The sequence below is a fragment of the Mustela nigripes genome, chromosome 9, assembly GCF_022355385.1.
Source record: "Mustela nigripes isolate SB6536 chromosome 9, MUSNIG.SB6536, whole genome shotgun sequence".
NCBI lineage: Eukaryota > Metazoa > Chordata > Mammalia > Carnivora > Mustelidae > Mustela > Mustela nigripes.
In genome coordinates, this window is record NC_081565.1 from 5,120,866 (window position 1) to 5,145,493 (window position 24,628).

A 24,628-nucleotide genomic window follows, 5' to 3' on the forward strand; every position below is an offset into this window, starting at 1 on the left:
TCCGGGAGTGTGGCCAGCTTTCCCGGCCTCACCAACCCATCACCAGTGATCAAAGGCACGCTCCTGACGGCAGGGTCCAGTCCCCTGGGGAACACGTGTGAGCACCCCACCGGGAGCACGGCTCATCCCTCACATCCGCCTGAGCTCCCACCAAGGTAAGAGGTGCAAGTTCATTACCCTGGGCCACCGTTACCCTCATCCTTAAATGAAGCTGATCACGGCAGCGCCTACTTCTTAGGGCTGTGGTGAGTGGTTGTGAGTTAATATGTAAAGTGCTTCCACTCATGCCTGCACATCTGTGGTCACCAAGGGTCTGCTCGGTTAGGAGAGCTCTATGCCAGGCACGGGGAACAAAGGCATCAGCCAATCCTCAACTTCCATCAGATGGAATCTACACTGGGCCCATCCACACTTGATAAAGGACAAAATAAAATAAAGCCCACAATTTGTGGAGCCCTAAGAAATAATAACATTGAGGACATGGGGAAATGGAGAGGAGAAGGAAGTTGAGGGAAACTGGAAGGGGAGATGAACCATGAGAGACTATGGACTCTGAAAAACAATCTGAGGGTTTTGAAGGGGAGGGGTAAGCCTGGTGGTGGGTATTAGGGAGGGCACGTATTGCATGGAGCACTGGGTGTGGTGCATAAACAATGAATTCTCATACACTGAAAAGAAATTTAAAAAATTAAAAATTAAAAAAAAAAAAAAAAGCCCACAGCATTTCCTCCCAAATTGTGTTTCACACTCTCCTATTTCCTCCTGATGCTTATCCGGACGTATCCTACAAATTCTCTCCTGTATAATCAGCTTCTTCTCGCCTCCTGATTGTCCCAGGGAGGTGGGAGTCTGATATCTGGTCCGTGGATGCTAACCATGAAATCACAAGGCAAAACGGCACGAAGGAATGAGAAGAGGCAGCACCTTCAGGCGATGTCTGCCTAAGATAGCCCGATCACCAGCAATCAGAGGGAAATTAAATGCAGAAGACTTGTGCCTAATAGGATTTTGGTAAAGCATTTTAAGTTCATGAAATGAAAAAGGAGCGGATCTAGCCATGCAAAGCAAACCAGAAGTCAAGAAATCTCAATTTGCAGCCTCAGAGGGTTCACCTTCTTGAGTGACAGGAGCACATGAATCAGGCTCTTGCGCAGCCCCGGAACGCTGTCTTACAAGAAGCGGCCGGCCTTTCACACGTGCTGCTCTTATTCCCCACTACGGAATCTCATGTACGGGCTCCACAGTTGAGGTAATTGGGTAGGAAAGTTCACAGCGGTGGCGTGGAGAACATCGTGTATAAAAGTCACCAGCAAAGCCTGTCAGGCCCTGTCCTGCTCAGGCCGTCATTCTGCTGGGAAGCCATCTCCACCAGCAAGGAATGCGAACACCAAGGTAATTGTGGCACGCTTGAAGGTCAAAACACTCCAGGATTCAAAACAGCAAAGCCGCTTAATTTAGAACTACACATACACAGTTCTGACAATCATGGAAACATCCCCGAGCCAGAGGACAGCAAGTTAAGTGGAGAATGAAATGATAATAAAGAGAAAGGAGAGAAACCGCGAAACACAAAGAGCCCGTGCGCTGGCTGTGACCGCGAGCCCGTGTGGGAGCCACGCCGGCCCCCCCGCCAACCCCGGGGGAGGAGGGCATCCCTGACGAGCGCCCACCGCGCTCCGCTTCCCAGGGCCTGATTATCAGGAAGGATGCCTTTGATGAACTTCATTTAGCATTCCACGTCGTCCAAAACGGTGCTGCGGGAAATAGTTCTTAGTGCGGGGATCCACTGCTCAGCGGGCCCAGGGTCCAGGCCTGCTGAGTTGGGTCCTGGATGCATGCATGAAGCTGGCGAGGCCAGGAACCCAGCGCCTCCTGTGGTCCACGGCCCACTGTGTTGCCTGCACTAAGGTGAAAGGCTGAGCCCAAAGACCTCGTAAGCTGGAGCTCTCTGTAAAAGGTGGCCGGCCCCATGGCCACTCTGTGGCTCTGCGGGGAGGGCTGCCCCACCAGGCGCCTACCTGTGGATAAAGTTCTTCTTCTCCAGGTACTCCATGGCTGACGAGATCTGGGTGGCCATGTAGAGCAGCACCACGGCGTTCACCTCCTGCCGGTTACACTCCCTCAGGTAATCCAGCAGGTTCCCGTAGGTCATGAACTCAGTGATTATGTAGAATGGGGGCTCCCGGGTGCAGACCCCTGCCAACAAGAGAAACGTCAAGGGCTTTGGTGACCTGGCCGTGGCCGAGTGCACCAACCCCGGAAAGGACCACGCAACAGAAAAGGACTCCTGAAATGGATTCTGTCTCTGCCCCTAAATCTCTGCCACAGTTGCAAGTACTCGTGGCTTGTGCTCACGTTCCTATGGGAGGGACGCGGCCGCGCTCTTCTCTTCCTCTGGGGCCCCTGACCTCCAACAGAAGAGGCTGCCAATAAGCTCAGAGGCAAAGGTCGGGCACACGCCAAACAGCCTACAGCACTGTCAGTTCACCCCCACCACGGGCATGTCTGCTTACAGAGTAACTGCAGTGAAACGACTGGAAATTCTGGTCTCTGAAGCCATTGGAGATTTGCATACATCTGCTTTTAGGTATCGAATTAAAGTAGTAACGTTGCCCCCTTAAGAAAAAAAACAGGAGGCACCTGCATGGCTCAGGTCACGATCTCAGGGTCCTGAGATCGAGCCCCTCACTGGGCCCCATGCTGGGTGTGGAACCCTCCCTCTCCCCTGCCACGCCGTCCCACATCGGCCTCCTTTTTGCCACGGGCTGCATGCTGGCAGAGGACAGACGCCCGCAGCAGAAATCCTCGTGCTGCAGGCCGCTCACCTCCTTCGCAGCACCTGCAGCACCCGGGGGGGGGGGGGGGGGTTCAGCGAAGAGGCCCTCTCGCCAGAGCCCCGCGCACTCACCGAGCAACTGCACCAGATTGGGGTGCTTGATCTCTTTCATCACTGCAGCTTCTTTCAAGAACTCCTCCACCTCCATGGTGTCCTCCTGTGGGAAAAAAGGGGGGGGAGCTGTCTCAGCAAGGACAGTGTTTAAGCGGGAAGCTACAGCTTGAATGGTCAGTACAATCCGGAGCTTCGGCTGCCACCGCGCCAACGGCCACCGGGTGCGCAGGCGGCTCTCCCTTCGGTGCTGACCTTGTGACTTCTTGCCCAGGCCAATAAACAGATGCTGGCCACTGGCTTCTAGGGGCTGCAATGGAGAGGCTGGTTCTACTTCCCTAACGAATAACTGGTTTCCAAGCAGTCCTAAGACACTTCACATTAACAAAAAAACCCCGATGACACAAAAAGATACTGTCCAACCAAAGAAGACCCGCACGTCAAAACATGACAGAAGACACTGCACGGCACAGGATTCTGAGCACGTGGCGGCCCGGGCGCCTTGATGAAGCCATCGCCACCACCCACGAGGCAGATTTCCTCAGGTTCTGAAATAAACCTCCACAGTCCCCGATGATGGCTTCATGAGATCAGGTTCTAGCAAGTTCACCGGATCGAAATGCCATGCGGAGACAGAGGTATCCGCAAATGCCCAGATCATACCGGAGGCCCTGTCTGCACTTCCTCAGGTGCTCTGGGTCGGGCTCAACTCTGGAGGGCTGCGTGCCCTGCCCCGCACACACCCTGCCCCGCACACGGCGTTGGCCCTACCACGCAGGAGCCTTCTGCGGCCTGCGTCAGGTGAACCTCTTCTGACTTAAAGAACCGATGCCCTCTGGCCACCACAGCGACAAGCAGGTGGGGGCAAATGACCTGGTGTGTCTGTCGCAAGAGGCCAGCTACAAAGTCTAGCAGGAGAAGCAGGGTGCCTCCCTCTAAGTTTCAACATGGAGTCTACGTCTGTCTGGAGAGGAAGGCTCCATGGTGGATGGGAAGTGATCTGGAAAACTAGACTCGCCTGAGAGGAACCCCCTTTTTTTAAAGAGATTTATTTGAGAGTAAGTGAGCGAGAACGCATGTACACACACACGCACACACACACACACACACACGTACACAGGGAGGGGCAGATGGAGAGAGAAACCTTAGCAGACTCTCTGCTGAGTGCAGAGCCCACGTGGGGCTCGATCCTGTGACCCTGGGAACATGACCCGAGCTAGAAAAAAGCCGGCAACTTAACCAACTGAGCCACCCAGGTGCCCCTTTATCCACCGTACTTTCAATGTGGCACCTTACACATTGTACCTGTGCCTTGGGAGACAATGAGCTCACGCCCTCACCGCAGCATCACCGAGGCTGCGCCATTCCTGCCGCCCCCGCACGTGCAAAGACTTGCAGAGCACAGGCCATCCTCTGCCTAGCGTGTCCTGGCTGCGGTCACTCATGGTTAAAGCCCAGGCATGACCACTGAGGACACAGGTCAGCCCATTACCACTCAGCTTAGGGTTTTAGGAGGGTGAGACTCAGAAACAATTTATCGCTCCTTAACAACGGTCAGCTACTCTAATGTCAATAAACCACTGCTGTAGTCTCCGCGTCAAGCTCTACGGGGGACAAGAACTCGTCCCTGCCACGGCCCCATTGGCTGTTCAATTCTTCCGAGTCCTCTCTGCTCCTTAACATGCTCTGCAGGCTGTGCCGTTGGTGCGTGGAAGGCTCTGATCCGCCGGGTGACACGCTAATGCCGAGGCTGGAGAGCACACGCCTGCTGGAGTCGGAGAGCCGATGCTGCTCACGTAAGGACCAGGGGCTTTAAGAACCTTGCCTGGCCAGCAACACCTTCAAAACACAGCTGTCAAATAAAGCTTTCTAGACAAGTGGAGTTTTCCTTTTAAAGTGCCACATAATAAACCACCCACAGTGAAATCATTTCACACGTGCCCTGATAGCTACGGACTCTTTTCTGAAAGAACCATGTCTGGTCTGGATCTTGAGAGGCGTGGACATGCAGAAGGAACAAGAGGGCTTTCAAAGGCACCGCGTCCTCTTTTTGTCTGTCTTGCTCTCCCCTCATTCATACACACGCACGTACATGTGTGGTATAAATAATTCCTTGTTTTTTTCTTACAGGACAATTGGCATGAACGTGTCTCCCCCTGCTGGAATCAGGCCTGGTTCAATTTATATAACAGATACTACCAGCAGCCTCAGACTTCTGTAGCTGTATTAAACTGGAAACAACACCGCTCCCCACCCCGTGCTATCCTGTTCTATTCCTTGACTTTAATTTAAAAATCTTCCATCTTTTTTTTGGAAAGGTCTTCCATTTACAGAGTAAAATAAAATGAACTCTGATCAATGAGGGCAAAGCAACAGCGAGTAAAGACTGAGTTCCGGCCTTGTCTATTGGGAGGGCGATGGGCCAGCCGAGCTCTCCTCACGAGGACTGACCGGCCTGGCCCAGATGCACACCAGGGCCTGGCCGGTACAGGGGGTGGTTAAGAGGGTGGCTTCTGAGTTACACAGACCAAGCCCTGCCACGGCGTGGCCATGCTTAGTCACTCACAAGCCAGGTAAGGGAGGTTTCTCGGCATGTCCCCTTCCAGTCCACAAACAGGGAGAAAAGCTGCACCCGCCTCGTGGGCAGGACTCGGCAAGCGGGACCCACTACTGTAATGAAGACAGTCATCTCTGTCCCTGCGATCAGGCTAAATACATTGCTTATATGAGAGACAGGCTGGGTCTTTAGTTAACACTGCTTTTTGGTTTGTGTCTCACAGACACACATTCTCTGGACCCAAGATGTCACGGGTGTTTTCCATCCAGCTTCAGCCTTTCTGCTCACTGGCCTCCCCGCCAGCAGAGGCATTTCACAGCATTAACCAAGAACAGCGTTCGTGTCACTGGTGCTACACAGCCCTGAGTGCCCTTCATGGCTCCCCGAGTCCCAGCAGGGACCACAGTCCTGGAGCAGGGTCCACAGAGAGCTCAGTTTCCACACCTGCCCCTGGTTCTCAACCAAATGTGAGGTGAGCAAGGTCACCACCACAGTGAAGGGCCATCCCACAGCCCACAGAGATGGGGTGGAGCTCCTGAGCCAGGCCGAGGAAGGGGGTTCACCAACCAGGTGCATAAGAAACCACCTCCCACAGAACCCCCGAATGCTGGTCCTCACACACACAGGTGTACCTAGCTCACAGCCAGAACAAGCGAGCAACATGGTGACAGTGCGTTCTGAGATGTGCCGCCTCTCTCCCTGTGCACAGCCCCCTCGGGGAGCCAGAGAGCCAGAGCACGTGACTGTCCAGTGCTGCCATGGAGCCCTTCCTTCTCTGCTCGTTTCTGGAGCTCTCTAACAGGACCAGCTTCCTGGGGGAAATACAGCAAACAAAAGCCAAACCCAAACAGACCGTGTAGGCAAGGGCAGGGTTACCAGTGCCGGTCGAGTGCAAACTGGTACCTGCTCCTCGATCTAGCGTACCCTGGGGAGCTGACCACTAGGACAGTCCCCACATATCCAGCAAGAAGAATCCCCGTGGCACGGTCTGTAATAGCAAAGGGTGGGGAAGAACACCAATGTGCGCGGAAGGCTGGTTTATGTTAGACACATCCGTGCACGAACAAGAGCGCCTTACGCGTACTGACGAGGAACGACTGCACGTATGCGGGCACCAGAAGGCACGGGGCCGTGTCGACAGCATGCTGCCACATGGTTCAGAAAGTTACCCCTCACAGACTTTTCTGGAAAGTCACACAAATCAAGGCAGAAGACACTATGTGCGTATATTAACCTATTTGAAAAAGAGGTAAAGAACCAAGTACAACTTTAAGTCTTAACATTTTTCAACAATGTCACTTCCCACGACTTTAATGGTAAATCTGTCAGTAGCTTAAGAGTCAATCCTAATGCCACTAGATCAACAGTAGTCTTCCCCAAATTCTATGACTTCCAGAACCGTTTCATGGTGGGGGGGGAAGGGACTTATAAACAGACTTTTGGAATACAGCTCATCTGAAATGTGGGGCTTTCTTTACTGGACAGCTGGTTCTCTTAGGCACGTCCCGCCTGTGATACCGATAATACACAGGTAAAGGTAAGCCTAGGACCTGTTGAATTATGTCAGAACTCAAACCAGCAGTTCCCTTCAGGAGGCTTTTGGTTTAATTCCAGTTTCCCACCCATAGAGGGCAGCCTTGTTCACTCCTGTTTCCCAGTCTCTTCTGGTCTCGGGCCCAGACGTTACAGGACCCAGTGCGGCCTGGTGGATCACTACGGAGCCCGGGTTAAAGCACAGTTTTGCTGCCTCCTGGGCCGCCTCAAGACGGGTCAGCAACACAAAATAGGTGGCAGAGGGGGAAGGAGACAACGGAGACTCAGGTGCCCAGCTGGGTCCTGGAGAGAAGGGAAGATCCAGCTGCAGCCGAAGGGCAAGTGAGTGTGGGCAGGGAAGGGGATCTCTAGGACTCGGAACTGTGGTTTGTGTGTTTTTCATGGTGTGTGAGGAATAAGCAGCAGAGTGACAATTAAGGAAAGAGGAACGGAGCTGGGCTTTGAGGCAGGATGCCTGGGTCAGTTCCCCTGCCTCCCTCCAGTGCAGTTTCCTCAAGCCCGAAGCAGTGACCACAGGAGGACCCTTCCCCTATGGTGGTCGAAAGGATTAAAGGAGAGGCTACAGATGGAGTGTCCCACCCTCCCGGGCACGTAGCAAGAGCTCAATAAGGATGAGCCATTACTGTCATTGAGAACCCAAAGTTCTCAACGTCTCCAGTGGAAACAAATGCCCCGAACAGTGACACTGACCTCATCTGACAAGTGGGAAACCTACCGTGACACTGACCTCATCCGACAAGTGGGAAACCTACCATGACACTGATCTCATCTGACAAGTGGGAAACCTACCGTAGAGATGTGCTTTGTGCAGGGGAGGCGAAAAAAGGGGTAATTTATTTAGCATTTGCTTCATACGGTATGTTGGGTTGACAAACATCTCTAGAATATGATGCATTTCCTTTTCCCTAATTAGCTATCAGCAGAGGTGACGACTCCCAGAAATCCATGCAATTAGATTCTGTAATTTTTCCCCCCAACTGTGGGACCATAAAGTTAATAAAGCTCTTGGGGAAAACCATTAAAAGTATAATAAAAGTTTAATAATACAACATTAGAGAAATATATTCTAACATGCACACAACTTCCAAATAATTGGGATTCACTGGTATAAGAAAGCCACCACTGCCAGTGACCTCCAGGAGGGGTCCCTCCTCTGGAATGGCCATCTTCAGTTGCTCAGGAAACAATACCACAGTATCCACTGCTGGGCTGTGTTTCCCCCACATTTCAAGCTGTGCAAACTCTCACTCTTTCTAAAGCTTTCAGACACACCTTCCCTGGATGGAAACCTAGTGTATTTTGTGCTTCTGTTCTTTCTTGTTTCATTTTTGCAAATACTGGCAAATGTGTGGGTATTGCCTGGGCCTTTAACAGTTTCTCAAGCTGGTCAAGACCCAGAGCCGGGGCTGCTCTTCAGTCCAGTGCCAAAGTGATGCTGGAGCATGAGCACATGCCTTTCTCCCCGGCCTCACCTGGTCTGGTGGAGGTGGGACAACGGCTGTTTCGTGTTTTCTATGGCTCGCCAACGTAGCCACCTTTGTGAAGTGCAAATCCAATCATCTGTGCACCCAGTGCACCCCACTGTCTCCCGGATAAAATCCCAGTTCCTCAGGCAGTTCAAACCCTCTGTGACCGCACAGGCTCTTCACCCTCCGCCTCTGTCCAGGCCTCCGTTCCCCCGGCCAACTCCTGTTCCTCCCCTATGGCACCAACGTATGGTCTCCTTCGTGCTCTCTCCCTGACAAGTAGAGCTCACCAGTAACTCCCCCCGCCAAAACCTTATTCCCAGGCGGTGTGACAGCACCCCGCTCCTGCCTCTAACCTGGCACCTACCACACCACACCGCGGTTCCTGTCATAGTGCCCATTTCTCCTCCTAGCTACACTGTTCCACTACCTCGACTAGCCTGAAGGAAAGAAGTCTATTTTCACAATCTCAGGGTTAAGCCCAAGGTCAGGCAAACAGAAGGAAGGAACTCGATAAATGCTTATTGTGTTTTTAAAAAACCATGCCTGGAAAGTATCCAGGAGTCCTCAAGGTGATCCCAAACCATGTTACCCCCACTCCGCAACCTACAAGTGTCAGTCCTGCCCAAAGGACTGATCTAAGGGGACACAATCAATAAGAGTGCCAGGAAGCAAGCCACCCTTGGTTTCTAGAACTAAAGAACACAATCCTTTCTCTGAAGAGTCACTTTACGTCAACCAGAACCCATAATTTCCACTTTACTGTGCCTCTGAGTAAAGGCAGCAGGGAAATAACAGAAGCCCTAAAAGGTGATCCGGCTCCAGGGGTCTCCAAGTGTGCACCCCACAGACTCCACAGAAGTGTGTGCACACACTTGGATCCCTTCCTCCCAGTCATGGATGTTTCCATTCTTTTTCTTGTCCAGTGGCTACAGGACTGCCTCCTCTCTCAATCCCTGTGCACGTTGTCAGTGTAATTGTTCCTTTAAAGCAAGTGAAAATAGCGTAGGTCAACACTAGGGGATGCTCTGGCCACGGGTAAAAGCTCAGCTCACATGTGGAAGGCAAAGACAGTCGCAAGCAAAACCTGTGCTTGAGCCTCAAGATTTTAAAGGACATCAAATCCGCCAGAAAACTACAAACCCCACGCTTGAGCGGAAAGGGCGAAAAGTCCTAGTTAACAAGAATGACCCTCTGGTACCTGAGTCAGTAGGGAGCCCTGACGCTTCCTTCAGGCCTTTCTACACCTCCATTTCCAGAGGCCTGCACTCACACCACACAGAACTGAAACCTGCTAGAACACCCAATGCTCCTGCCTTTCAAATCTGCCGACAAAAATCCACAGAACAGTCAAATGCGTTGTGGTTAAATCCCCTTCTTTCAAAACTTAGTTTTTTTTCCTCCTTTTAACTCTCATAGGAAGTGATCCAAATGCCACACAGAGAGAACGGAAACCCACGGCTTTAAAAGAATCTTGCCATATAATGAAAACACTTCTCCAAATGACTCATCTTTTTACACCAAAAACCACAGCCCTTCTTGGCACACGGATGAAGTCAGGGAGAGGGGCTGAACCCGTCTGAAGAAAGGCCCACAGAGGCACTTCCTGGGCACTGGTTACCCCCCTCAGACCTGAGCACAGGGGCAGGCCACCGAGAGAGCCGCAAGCAGGCAAGGGCGGGCTGGATCTAGCCGCGGCAGGCCCAGGCCTACCTTCAAGGTCTTCACGGCCACCGTCAGGCTGTATTTCTTCCACACGCCTTCGTACACCTCCCCGTACTGGCCTCCACCCAGCTTGTGCTTCATGGTGATGTCCGTGCGCTCCATCTCCCACTTGTCGTAGTTGGGGGACACGCCGTAGATGGTGGGCTTATTGCGCTTGGGGGCCGGGTAATGGAGAGTGGTGATGAGCCCGTCGGCCACAGTCGAGTGATGATGAACCAACTCAGCCAAAGCGTTGAAGCGGCTCTCTGAGGAGACGTAGAGCTGAGGGAAACAGGACAGCTTTCAGCCCGCAGAGTGCACACAAACCCGAACAACTCTGATAAACCAGCTCTGCTGAGCCTGTCAGTGCACAGCAACCCCTCAGACAGACAGCTCTCCACGCAGGACGCAGTGTGCAGAAAACCACCCATGTTGTGTTTCTCTACACATGCTGTAATTTACTTGCTAAAGCAGAAGGTGTAACAAAATGCCTCAGGGCCTTTGCATCTGCTGCTCCCTCTGCCTGAAATCCTCCAGCCACCTAATCACCACATTCCTGGTTCTCTCTTACCATCCTGAGCCTGGCATAAATGTCAGTGTCACTGCAGTCACCTGACCTGGTCATCACCTAGCACTAGTCATCATATCGCCTCTCTTACTTCTCTGCATTGTACTTATCCTGCTTATTTGGTCGATTACTTACTGTCAACACCTCCTAGAATGTCAGCTTCATGAGAGCAGAGCCCTAAGTTGTTTTAATCCTGTGTCCCCAATGGGGAGAATAAGAAATACATAGCACGTAATATGTACTCAATAAATAGTCGGTGATTAAATTAGTGAAGAACACAACTTAGTACCTATTTGCTGATTAAAAAAGAAAGCAAATTTTTAAAAAATCATTATGCTTATTACCTAAAACCTCTAATTATTATTTATAATTATATAATTATCCAGAACTACATAGTCATCAGAGATGGAAATCACTAAACAAAACATAAATCTTCTTCTCATTCTCACATCCTCAATTTGGGCTAAAAAGCTTCGGCAGCCCAGACTCGGCGACCCCAGCCGGATGCCCCTGTGGGATGCCCTGTCTGTCAGCACGCTGCAGGGATGAGTGTGGGGGGCGGGGGACTGGAGGGCCACACTAGGGCCACACAGCCTCCTCTACTGTGGGGGAGGCAGGAAAGGGGCTTTCAGACACCAGCGCAAGCAAGCCTCCCTCTGAGATCTACAGTGGGCGTGATCCCATGCACAGAGCTCATGCACCTGTCATTCTCATTGGATGCACCAGGGAAGGAGGGAGGGACAGGAGCAGGCTGACAGGCCGACAGGCCGACAGAAAGCAAGTGTGGATGGGGACAGCTATTTTTTTTTCTTTTTTGGTTTGTTTCAGTGAGGTGGTGAGGGAATGCTTCCTTTGCAAAAAAACAATTCCACATTAAAATCCAAACAGGAGGGACGCCTGGGTGGCTCAGTTGGTTAGGCAGCTGCCTTCGGCTCGGGTCATGATCCCAGCATCCTGGGATCGAGTCCCATATCGGGCTCCTTGCTCCGCAGGGAGCCTGCTTCTCCCTCTGACTCTGCCTTCCACTCTGTCTGCCTGTGCTCGCTCTCACTCTCTCTCTCACAAATAAATAAATAAAATCTTAAAAAAAAAAAAAAAATCCAAACAGGACATCAGGCTCCAGGGGGACAGCAAGTAACCAAACCTACTAACTCAAGAAGGGCAGCCAGCGACTGCGGAAGGTGGGGGGCGACATTAAAAATGACAGCTCCATGAATAATACATTGTATGTTAATAAAAAAATTAAAAAAAAAAATGATGACTCCAGGGACTCAGTTGGTCACACCTCTGCCTTTGGCTCAGGTCATTATCACAGGGTCCTAGGACCGAGCCCTGCATTGGGCTCTCTGCTCAGCGGGGAGCCTGCTTCCCCACTTCCCCGCCCCCCCCGACCCTGCCTGCCTTTCTACCTACTTGTGATGTGTCAAATAAATAAATAAAATCTTAAAAAAAAAAAAAAGAGGACTTGGGCGCCTGGGTGGCTCAGTCATTAAGTGTCTGCCTTTGGTCAGATCATGATCCCAGCATCCCGGGACCAAGCCCCGACTGCGTTCCTGCTGGGTGGGAAGCCTGCTTCTCCTTCTCCCACTCCCTCTGCTTGTGTTTCCTCTCTCTCTGTGTTTCTCTCTGTCAAATAAATACACAAAATCCTTAAAAAAAAAAAAAGGTTAAAAATCACAACTTGCCCTGACTACTGAGATAGAGGAGGAACTGGGTTTGGAATAGCGGTGATGTGTGGGGCAGGAGGGAGAAAAAGGAACAGGATCAGTTGTACTAGAGCTGTAGCTACAGTATCTCCATTACTGAAAAACAGAAAAAGGAAGAAAAAGCCTGAAAAACATGGCAGGGTTGGTTATGGAAGGCTCCATCAATTCCTGTATGTTTGTAATAATAGATAATTAAAATATTTTAAAAGAAGAAAATATTAACAAATACATGAGTCGATCCCATTTATAACCCTCAAGAAAGTAAACAGAATTCTTTCTTCCTTTTTTAATTTTTTGCTTGGGGAGATAACATAAACAGATTTTTAAAACTCAGGCAAGGGAAGAGCAAACTCTGACTTAGAGTTTTGTAATTTACAATCTTTTTTTTTCTTTAAATTATTTATTTGAGAGTGCACATGCGTGCACACGAGCAGGGGGAGTGGCAGAGGGAGAGGGGAAAGCAGGACCCTGAGATCATGACTTGAGCTGAAGGCAGACGCTTAACCCACTGAGCCACCCAGGTGCCCCTGTAATTTACAATCTTCTGGTTGCAATCCTACTAAAATAAAATTCTGAGCAACCCAAGAATTGTCCAGAAGGATCCCGCAGCTCTGGGGACGTGTCCCTCTGCAAGATGGTGCCCTTCAGTGGCAGGACCTTCCAGAGTGAGCGAAGGCCCACTCGGAGGCCTCACTCACACCTCGGGGCACCTTAGTCTAAGTGACCTGCTCTAGGACAGCTGATCAGTTTCACTTACGGCCCAGAAGAGCGCAGAGAGGTGCTGGGGGAGGCGGGGAGCAGAAGTCAGTGCCACTAAGCCTGCGCTTTGCCTGATGTCCATACACTGATGTACAGGGCACTCCTGTAGGTGGGCATTGCTGACACAAGTGCAGTTCACGGAGAAGACCAAGTAGGATGTGGGGACAGCCCCTGATCCCACCCCTCTTTGGAAAAGTCTGTCAGTCATCCAGTGACTTCACTGTGGATGCCAAGTGTACCATGCCCTCTTCTTTTGGGGGGAGTTCAGCTGCCACTGTTTTTGCTGCCATGAAGCGCAGAGAAGAGCGTGGAGCCTCTCCCAAAAGGCACTCCCTGGGATTAGAGCACCCCTTGCCCCTCGGACATCACTAGCGCAGTGTGGGGGCTCCTGGGGCTGGTCACCGGGAGCAAGGCTCATTACCTACTTCTCCCCCATCAGCGTGAAAGGAGTGCTCCCCAACCCGAGGACCAAGCTCCTTCCGTCACACAGAATGCTGACGGCTCCGCCTGGCCCTAGTTTACGCAGAACTTGTTCTTGGTCTCGTCCGACTCCCGCATGGGCTCTCCTGTTAAGAGGTTTCAGAGTTGTGGGAGGTTTCACTGAGCGGACCTACTTTATCCTTCTCAATAATTAGATTTATAGACCCCGTGACTTAGTTCATCTTTCAACATAAAATTTACATTCCAACACTTGTTAAATATTAAAACTCCTCTCCCTTCTCAATGCACCACACGGCCACCTTCTAACAGTCAGGTCTGCTGGCTTCCTTCTGATTAGTTCCGAGTTTTGAGCATTTTGCTAGTGAACTGGGGAATCCGCATCAGGAATTCCTGGCATGTTCCGAGAATAAAGTGTAAATTAGCGTTATGAACGGCATGTCATTGTGCGCACCTGGTTATATAGACACTCTGGGTGCTCAGCCAGGACTGGGCCTCCTGCTGATCATGCAGGAACCCTAAAGATAGGACTTGTTGAAGAAACGCACCAGAAACAGTGTTCTTCTTGACAGCCAGACTTACCAGCTTATCAGTGCTCGGGAATGGTGCCCCTTTTAGCTGCCTCAGACCACCCTGGATGTACTACTGGTTACAGGCTGCTGGGCCAGGAAGCAACATTATTACCCTGACAGTGTAGGCGCAGTGCAGCAGGGCAGGGCTTAATAATTAATAATTAAGCAGTACTTAATAATGCTCAAAGTCTCCTCGACAAGGGAAGGTCAGCCATGTTTCAGCAGACTTTTCACTGGGATGCCTGTACCTGCCAAGCCACTGTCAGGGTGGGTAATTTTTAAAAATTCAAGAGGTTATACAGTTGGCCTATCCTGCCGCTTCTGCTAAAGCTGAAGCCCAAATTCCTCTCCTGTCAACCCAACCCTGTCACTTCAGCAGACCGTGAAAATGAATGTCACCTGGGAACCTCTTTGAAGAAAAGCAAAGACTCTATCACGGGGTATAAGGAACTGTGGAACTTGACAGTGGCCTCCCACAAAAGTAAATAAAGTGTAGACACAAATAACCAGAAGAACTAAAAATGATTCAGGCAGATGGTGGAGGAAAATCAGCCTTTAATTCCACTGCGCTGGCAGGAGACAGTGAACTCGGAGAGCACTGAGAATGACAATCGCATCCCAGGGGATGGGGAGGTTTTCCAGACTGTGGAGACTCCTCAGAGCAGCAACGGCTCAGTTTGGTATGGCCCCTGTGACAGTCCAGCTCGAAGCTCCCGGAGCCCTGGGCCGACTGAGTGGCCGCAATGGCCGCAGAAGCTCAGGGACACAACAACAGAAGTACATCAGGGCCGGGAGGGTGGAGGCAAAAAGAAATCTTTCGGGGCCTTAGAGAAGAATCTTCTAAATTCAGTTGTTTTCTAAAGATTAGCTATTTGAAAAATAAGCATTAAGCTTATGCAACCCCAGCCTGTCCCTCCTACCAACCTTAAGTTTTCCCCTTAGAAATCCAAAAAGGATTGCATCAAGGCTCTGCTATGCAAGCCTTTCTCAGCGCCGAGCCACACTGTCTCATGCGTTGCTGTAGTACCTCCCCCAATACCTCGGATACTGCTGCGCTCATTCCAGGAATACGATCCCACCCAGCACAGCCCCTCGAGTGCAGCCCTCACAGAGAGGCGCCTCTGCAGATGGCCGGAACTGATAACCCCGCGGGCTGAGGCGTCTCCAGGTGCTCGGACAGCTGACGGGCGAGTCTGCCAGGGTGGGTGGGTGAGGAGGAGGCAGCAGGCCTAGGACACTTGGATGAGTTGCCCAGTGGTGGATACTGCCTGATTAAATGAGCTCCCTGTGCTCCCCTGGCACATACCAGCTTTTCTCGAATTCTGTGAATCATGCATCCCACATGCAGGCCTTGCTCTCTCCCTCTGAGCGCTATTCTGGACCGACCCCCGGCTAATGAGTTGTCAAACTAGATCATGCCTGCCTGAATCTGTTCCTAGGATGCTGGTTAAACAACTCCAGGGAAAAGAAACCATTACCCTGTTCAGTACAAACCTCAACTGATTACCGCGAGGCGGCATGGTTTGCCTTGGATAAACAGCACAGATGGGAAGCAAGCTGTCAGCTCCAGGAAATCACCTCCCTCATGGGCGGTGTGCTCTGGTGTTCTAATTCACGAGAGAGGAACCCTTGTGGGCTGAAGGCAAGGTTTCAAAGGGCCCCCCACTTGGAGTATGTCCTGCAGAATGGAATGACCTAGCTCCACATCTGGGAGAAGAATGAGGACCCAAAAGGCAAGGTGGTAAGGCTGATCTCTAGTCACACATCAGCAAGTGGCCATGCTGGGTACAAAGACCTCTGCCATCATGGAAAGCACTAGATATCAGCAATAAGGGCTTTGGCCAGAAGACTTTGAGACATGCGGAAAAACAAGAGAAGAACATTAAAAAGAGAGATATATGTGCATTTGTGTGGTACAAATGAATGTTTGAGGATAGCCATAAAAATATTAAGAGGACTACAAGGAGGGGAACTAGCTCTATCACACATTAAAACATATACAACTATAACAAATAAAAGTCTAATATTGGAAGAGAACAGAGGGTACATCAACAGATCTCAGTGTATAAGTAAATTTGGTGTATTTAGATCTGCACGAAAATGTAATTTAGCAAATGGCACGGGGATCCCTCAAAACACGAAGCATGTACATTAAATATAATGAGACCATCTTTACCAATCAGTGACAGATGTTTCCCACAAGCCTGACAGCACTGTTGAGGTGGAGGGAAGATGCACTCCTGTTTCTCCTGGAAGCTCCGTTTCTCACCAGCAACAGGGTGAGTAAACACATCTGTACAATTTCTACAGAAGGTAATCTGACGACATCTACACAAATTCTAAACGCACAAAACCTCCCGTCAGTTCTAGCGCCTTATCTTGCATACACTGACACTGTACACAAAGGGTGTACAACACGTTCCCAGTGCAGGTCATGACCCACACATGTACATGACCCACCCTATGCCAATTTGGTATATTTCAAATACAGAGGAAAAGATAAATTTAGTAAATGGCACAGAGACCCCTCAAAACATGACTCATGTACGTGTACGTGTGTCTAGAGAATTAAACTTAGTGGATTCTGACCACAACTTTTTTAAAAAACGAGACAGAACAGAAGGGAATACGAAATATCAGAGTGCATTACATACAGTGAGGGTGAGGAAGGCTTCCAGAACCTTTTGTTACTAGTTTGAGTACTAGGTGCTGATGTAAATGCTTTTATACAGCGTGCCAAGATATTTTTTTTAATGGTTTGAAAGCCACCTCAGAGCAGTGTTATTTGTAACAGCAAAAGACTGGAAAGAACCTAAAAGTCGACCCGTAGGGCACTGCTTCAATAAAGGATAGTCCATCCACACAAGCAGTCATTAATAAGAATGAGGCAGCTCTACACGTGTGCTACTGTAAAGCGATCTTCAGTGAATGCTGGTGGGAAAAGTAAGATCCAAACAGTGTGACGTCTGCATCATTTGTGTTTTTTTAAAAAATGTAAGTACAGGGATGCCCAGGTGGCTCAGTCGGTTAAGCATCTGCTTTAAGTTCAGACTGTGATCCCAGGGTTGTGGGATGGAGTCCTGCATCGGGCTCCTTGCTCAGTGGGGAGCCTGCTTCTTCCTCTGCCTGCAGCCCTTCCTGCTTGTACATTCTCTTGCTCTGACAAGTAAATAAATAAAATCTTAAAAAAAAAATATATATATATATATATATAAAAGCATATACATACAGTGGGGTACTCTGAAAGAAACTTGGTTACAGGGGTTGCCTCTGGGAAGGGGAGTGGAATTAGGAGACAGATTCTCACTGTAATCTATTTCATCTTTTTTTTTTAACCATGTGCACACATTACATATTAATTAAAAAAACACATCCACCATCTCGACGTTGCCCAGTAACCCACCCGTCTGCACCCCGGATGACGGCACGGTACCTCAGGGAGGACAGCGGGTCCAAGCCGTGCTCCCCAGTCGCACATGAGGTGATTCTGGGCAAAATACCTCCTCCCATTTAAGTCCCCAACTCCTTAATGCAAAAACGCAGATCACAGTGACCTCCACCCTGAGGACCGAAGTGAGGTTTAAATGAGCGGATGCCTAAAAAATGTGCCTGTCACCAGGAGGAACCTGAAAAATGTGTCCGTCACTAGGAAGAACCTGAAAAATGTTAAACCCTCCTTTTCCTTCATGGACTCTTGAGCATTGTTCATATAAATGTCACAATAAAACTGTATATTTGGGGTGCCTGGGTGCCTCAGTCGTTAAGTGTCTGCCTTTAGCTCAGGTCATGATCCCAGGGTCCTGGGATCGAGCCTCCCATCAGGCTTCCTGCTCGACGGGAAGCCTGCTTCTCCCTCTCCCTCTCCCTCTGTCAAATAAATAAATAAAATCTTTAAAAATAAAAAATTTAAAAATTTAGAAAACTGTACATTCAACGCATCTACAAAACTACGGTTTGGGTTTGGAAATCTACAACGGGTACAATGGGACCTCGTTCATGATTAACAACTGTGTGTGTGTGTGTGTGTGTGTGTGTGTGTAATCGCACGCAGGTACACACAGATTTACGGGAAGAACGGCAGGTACCATGCTTATTTGGGAAGTGCTATTAAGGTGGGTCTTTTACTTTAAAAATATCCATTTATTAACCCACTGAGATGCCCAGGCGCCCCTTAAATTATCCATTTATTATTGCAATTTTTTTATTATTGCATAGAAGATGAATTACGAGCACAATAAGCGATTTTTTAAAAAGGAAGAATCCTAATTTAAGAAGTATATCCCAAACCTAGCAGGAATTCCCATCTTACAAAACAGCTAGCAACAAAACTCCAGCAGGACAGGCAGAGAGCCACACCAGGCCCCTGGACTTGTAACATCACATGACTGGTCCTCAACAGAGTGTCTTTCCTAGGCTAACAGAGCGATGCCTGCGGCATCTACTTGAAGATGCTGCCTTCAAGCATCTTCCTGTTTGGGATTTGTGATAGCTTCTCAACCGCAGCATCAGGAGCCCTGGGTCCTCCTGGCCAAAGCTGAACACCCGCAGTCCAGCAGCTCCCCCGGCTTAGGCCCCATACCTTGCCATCGGAAGCAGTGTTGATTCTGTAGTGGTACACCCTCCCTTCGTATCTCAGCGAGATGGACCTCTGGCCAGGACTGCTCTCGCTCTCCCGGACCAAGAAGCTGCCGTTGATCCCGCTGCTCAGCAGGTACTCAGCTGCGTTGCGGGACACGGGCCCGTGGTACCAGGAATGTTTCTCCAGACTGTTGACTGGTGTGATGTAGTTGCTTGGGACCCACCCTTGGCCATTTTTGGTTTGGGCTTCACACCACTCCCCATTGTGATTGTAGCCTAAAACCCGGAGCTTCTCACCTTAGAAGAAGAGAATCAAATCAGACATTAGCTTTATAAAAGCTGGCTTCGTTCATTCCCATTTATTCATACAGGATTACCCAAAATCTCCAAATCCCTAAATTCCTACTTCTCTTTAACAAATCCACATAAACAAATGCATTTATAAGTGTACAGAAGAGTACACTTTATAGATGAAGCTTCCTGTTGGCACTGAATAAAAAACACAGAGCCTCAGTTTTCAAAAATCTATTAGGTTTAGTCAAGTGTTCTGTTCCTAGCATAATGAAATTTCTTAGGGAAAAAAGTACTTTTTCTTAAAAAAGAAAGAAAAAAGAAGGCATTTTCAGTGCTCGGTCCAGGCATTCTTTTCACTATGATGCTCTGTTTTTCTAAGACTATTGTACAGGAACTCTTCTTTTTAAGGAAAAGCATCTTATAAAGATGCTAGGTGTTTCTTTTCTTTTCTTTGATGTCTCTGCAATCTGATCTTTAAAGCTACTCTTTCGCTAGGCAAAGGGGTAGCTAGTCAAGCCACAGTTTCCTCTGATTTCTGTCTCTTGCAAGCACCAGCAGTGGTCCACAGCCCTTTTACCTTTAGTTATACTTAGGGTGTTGTCCCCACTGGCCACAAAATCATACAGTGCAACGAAAAGGTTTGGGTCGTTTTCACTGGGACCAGCAAGAAGGTTTTCCTTGGAGTTCCAACGAGCTGCTTCGCTGAGACCTTGGGGCTCAAAGTCAGATGCTACTGGCCTCTGAAGGGCTTCTGGAAGACAAAGGGGAAACAGAAGAAACAGGAAGAATTGGGGGGAAAAGTTAGTTTTATTCTGAGAAACAAAAAAAAGTCTGTTTCCATCATTATACATTTCTAATCTATTTCATTTCTCAACATCTACGTGTAATAATAAGAAAGGCGGTAAAATAAAAATGGACTCTTCCTTCCCCAAATCTTCTGAAAAATATTATTTTCATTCCAAGGTGGGAATCACTGTTCCCAAATAGGTTCAGCTTGTTAAATTCATTAATTCAAAATGAACTCAGTTAAAATTGGAAATAGTCTGTCCTCATACGTCTTTGCCATTGCTTCCATGTAACACAAGTTTCTTTAAAAACATTTAAAAACATGTCAAAGTTAATACGTGCACATAATTTAAAAAACCAAATAAGACGGAAAGGCTTATAATGAAGGACAAACACCTTCTATGCCCATCTCCCCTACACCCAGAGGCCAACAGCTGTGCTGTCCCACGCCAGCCAGCCTCTCTACCAGTTACCTTCGTATTTTCACTAACAGACTTGCATAGACTTTATTTCTTGTTCTTCAGCTATAGACAGTGTCTCTCAGCGGTTTCCTTCCCAAGGTTAGAGTAGTCTCATCCTACCCTTCCTTCCAGCTCGCTCTCCACTCTCAAATACGACCTTTGTTACATGTCTTTTACTTTGTGAAAACTAGTAAGTTCCTTCCACTCTGTAATAACAAAGTCCTTCATGTTTCGCATATAGGTAAGTGGTAAAAGCTGCACACCAATCAACATTTCTTGTATTAAGAACATGTGGCTAATGTTCACTACTGGGTCAAACAGTTCATTATCTTTTCCTGAAGTTTCTTCTTCCTTTTTTTTCTTGAACTACGCTCAACCTTACTAGAATTTCTGTGATATACACGTGAGCTTTTTTTAACCAGCAAATGTAATCCAAGTAGGTTTTTTAAAAAAAGATTTTATTTATTTATCTGAGCCAGAGAGAGCGAGTGAGGAGGTGCACACGAGCAGAGTGGGGGAAAGAAGGAGAGGGACAAGCAGACTCGACGCTGAGCACGACCCAGGATCATGACCTGAGCCACAATCAAGAGTGGGCCACTCAACCGAATGAGTCACCCAGTTGCCCTTAGACAGAGTCTTAGAAAGTGATAAATAGGTCTTTATAGTCACAGGATATTATGGGTTGAAATCTAAATACTCATTTAAGGAAACTACAATAAGCAATCAAACTTTATTTATAAAAGGAGGAAAAGGGGAAATTCTAATCTTCCCAAATGATAAGAAACTTACTGAGGGGTGCCTGGGTGACTCAGTTGAGTGTCCAACTCGGTTACAGTCCAGGTCATGATCTCAGGGTGTGGGATCAAGGCCCGCATTAGACTGCGCACAGCAGACTCTCCCTCTCCCATTGCCCCTCCCCGGCTGCACTCAATCTTTCTAAAATGAATGAATCTTAAAAAAAAAAAAAAAAAAAAAAAAAGAAAAATTTAAAAATTACTTAAATGTTCCTTCTTTATGGATTTAGAGAACTCCCAAAACATCTTTTCTTGGGCAATGACACCTGTCTCAGGGATGGGCCTGATTCTGCAGTATTCACTTCTCAAAAAAACAAAAACAAAAACAAAACAAATAAACCAAACCACTGGAGACACCTAAGACATCTGAGGAATGAGGCTAACCTCCAGAAACACACCTGGAGAACTTACAGGAATCGGCATTCTTTAAAATATCTCTTTGGGGGGCACCTGGGTGGCTCAGTGGGTTAGGCCTCTGCCTTGGGCTCAGGTCATGATCCCAGGGTCCTGGGATTGAGCCCCACATCGGGCTCTCTGCTCTGCAGGGAGCCTGCTTCCTCCTTTCTCTCTGCCTGCCTCTCTGCCTACTTATGATCTCTGTCAGATAAATAAAGAAAAAAATCTAAAAAAAAAAAAAAAAACTCTTTGGAATAAACTAATACAACATAACTAATGAGGGTCCTTTTTTTTTTAAGATTTTTTTAAATTTATTTTTTAAAAGATTTTATCTATTTATTTGAGAGACTGACAGTGAGAGAGAGCATGAGAGGGGAGAAAGTCAGAGGGAGAAGCAGACTCCCCACAGAGCTGGGAGACCTATGCGGGACTTGATCTGGGATTAAGTTCCGAACCGAACACAGTTGTCCAATGAACTGAGCCACCCAGGCACTCTTTAAAAATTTTTAAGAAAATTTATTTGAGATAGAACTTGGATTTTTAAGCTCTGTGACCCCACCACAGTCCCTTCCAAATATTCACAGCTGGCTCATTCACACCTGGTCCCGCAGCAATGTTAAAATCACCTGTCTAAGGCATCCATCTGAATATGAACCTTAACCCGGGGGGTGGGGGCATGCGTGGAGCAGAGGCAGAGGGGGAAAGGCAGTCTCCTCACTGAGCAGGGAGCCCAATGGGGGGTTCTATCCCAGGACCCTGAGATCATGACTGGAGCCAAAGGCAGACGCTTAACCAACTGAGCCACCCAGGCGCCCTAACAAGGGTCTTTCAATTCTAGCTTTCATACTACTGACTGAAGTAAACCTTCAGGAATTGTTTTTGCTAAAAGAGTAAATCCCAAATTACGTCATGACTATGTTTGGTAATCTCACTGTATGAATCATAAGGGCAAAGCGAAATTCAAGGGAGAGGACCTGTAACACTGCCACTTCCTAGAGTGTGAGCCTTCGTGATGGCTTAGGGCTCGCTCTTCTGAGTATCTTACATGGGATCTAAAAACACACCTAGCACCATCATGATCAGGGACTGATCAGTTAAATAAGTAAAGCCAGTTAAGGCAGAGAACTTTTTTTTTTTTTTTTTTAAATTAAAAAAAAAAGTGTGATCTACCATCCCCACCTGAATGGGTGTTGGTTGCTGGCCCTGACCGCAGGGATGAGGCCTGCCCTTTCAGGGGTGGGTGTGTGTTGAGTGTCAGAGCTTGTCCCCACCACTGGCTTCCAGCTTTGGTTTCCTGCAGGCCAAGCAAGGGAAGACTTGGATTTTTAAGCTCTGTGACCCCACCACAGTCCCTTCCAAATATTCACAGCTGGCTCACTCACACCTGGTCCCGCAGCAATGTTAAAATCACCTGTCTAAGGCATCCATCTGAATATGATAGAAACCGTCCTCTTTTTACGCCTGCATTTCACTGGTTTCATACTGAGTAAATAAAACAACAAGTGTCACTGAAGATCCGGAGAGAAATGTAACTGGCCCTGGGAGTGGCTGCAGCAGTGAGTGCCAGAGGATGGTGGTGGGCCCTGGGCACCGGAGAGGCAGGTTTTACAGGAAGTGGAGCTCACTGGCGGGTCAAGTTTTCTACTGCCATTATATTAAGTAACACCATTAGACTGAGGATTCTTAACATAAAAGAACTCTTGCATATCAATACAAAAAGACAAATCCCTCCACTATGGAAAAAGGAACCAAAACCATGAATAAGCAATTCACAGAAAATTTAAATTATCCCCAAACTTAGAAAGCATGTTAGCCCTGGCTAGTAATCAAAGAAATGCAAATTCTTCATCAAATTGGCAGGTACATTTTCTTGAGGCTAAGTCAGTGTAAGACTTCAGTGAAACGTAACTTTCTCTGGCAGTGGTTCCCGGAGAAATCTCCACAACACTTTAGGAGGGCAACCGGAAATACAAACTGAACCTTTAGTTAATTCCACAACCTTTTATCACCTGTAGGAATTATCCTGAGATCTATATCTACTATTTACACTGATTTTTAAATAGCACAGAATTAGAAAAGTACAAAATATCAACAGAAGGTAAGTCAGCTTGTGGTCCATCCATAATACAAAATATATTCATAAGCCATTCAAAATATTTTTCTAAAGATTTCATTTATTGGGGCGCCTGGGTGGCTCAGTGGGTTAAAGCCTCTGCCTTCGGCTCAGGTCGTGATCCCAGGATCCTGGGATCGAGCCCTGCATCGGGCTCTCTGCTCAACGGGGAGCCTGTTTCTCCCGCTCTCTCTCTCTGCCTACTTGTTTTCTCTGGCCGTCAAATAAAAAATTAAAAAAAAAAAAAAAAAAGAGCTCATTTATTTATTTGAAAGAGAGAGAAAGAGATCACAAGTAGGCAGTGAGGCAGGCAGAGAAAGGGAAGCAGGTTCCCCACTGAGCAGAGAGCCCAACATGGGGCTTGATCCCAGATCCCTGAGCCAAAGGCAGAACCCTACCCACTGAGCCACCCAGGCGCCCGCCCTCATTCAAAATATTTTTAGAAACGACAGCTATTGGCTTGGGAATATACACATAATAATGCATTGTTTAAGTGCTCATATTACAACCTGTTATATACAGTATGATCCCAATTTTGTAAAAAAAAAAAAAAGCCCCCAAAAACAAAAAACTGAGGGGTACCTGGGTGGCTCAGTAGGTTAAGCCTCTGCCTTCGGCTCAGGTCATGATCTCAGGGTCCTGGGATCGAGCCCCGCATGGGGCTCTCTGCTCGGCGGGAAGCCTGCTCCCCCCACCCCACCCCACCCCCCACTCTCTGCCTGCCTCTCTGCCTACTTGTGATCTCTGCCTGTCAAACAAATAAAATCTTAAAAACAAAACAAAACAAAACAAACTGAAAACAGTACAGAAGGAACTGCACCAAAATGTGAACAGTACTTATTAACATGGGGTGGTAGGACCACAAACATGAAAAAACCTCCTTTATTCTCTTCTATATTCTGGCCTACTTCTCACAATATATGGGGACTGTTTTTATAATTCAGAAAACAATTACAAAAATAGAGAAACTGCCGTCACAAATAGGAACCGGCGGA

The 24,628-nt window shown here is 48.3% G+C and overlaps 1 protein-coding gene across 4 annotated transcripts in view; it reads right to left on the reverse strand.

The window, feature by feature from the left end:
• The window catches only part of ABL1 (ABL proto-oncogene 1, non-receptor tyrosine kinase), a 137,341-nt gene that overhangs the window by 15,517 nt on the left and 97,196 nt on the right, over positions 1–24,628 (reverse strand). For all 4 annotated transcript variants that reach the window (XR_009406228.1, XM_059410526.1, XM_059410524.1 and 1 more), the window contains exons 2-6: positions 19,661–19,834; positions 18,791–19,086; positions 10,178–10,450; positions 2,909–2,993; positions 2,019–2,196 (exon numbers count right to left, since the gene is read on the reverse strand). Coding sequence is in view for 3 of the 4 variants with exons in the window: in XM_059410526.1 (XP_059266509.1) it covers positions 2,019–2,196; positions 2,909–2,993; positions 10,178–10,450; positions 18,791–19,086; positions 19,661–19,834 (1,006 nt within the window). In the remaining variant the exon portion in view is untranslated. The remainder of the gene's footprint in view (positions 1–2,018; positions 2,197–2,908; positions 2,994–10,177; positions 10,451–18,790; positions 19,087–19,660; positions 19,835–24,628) is intronic.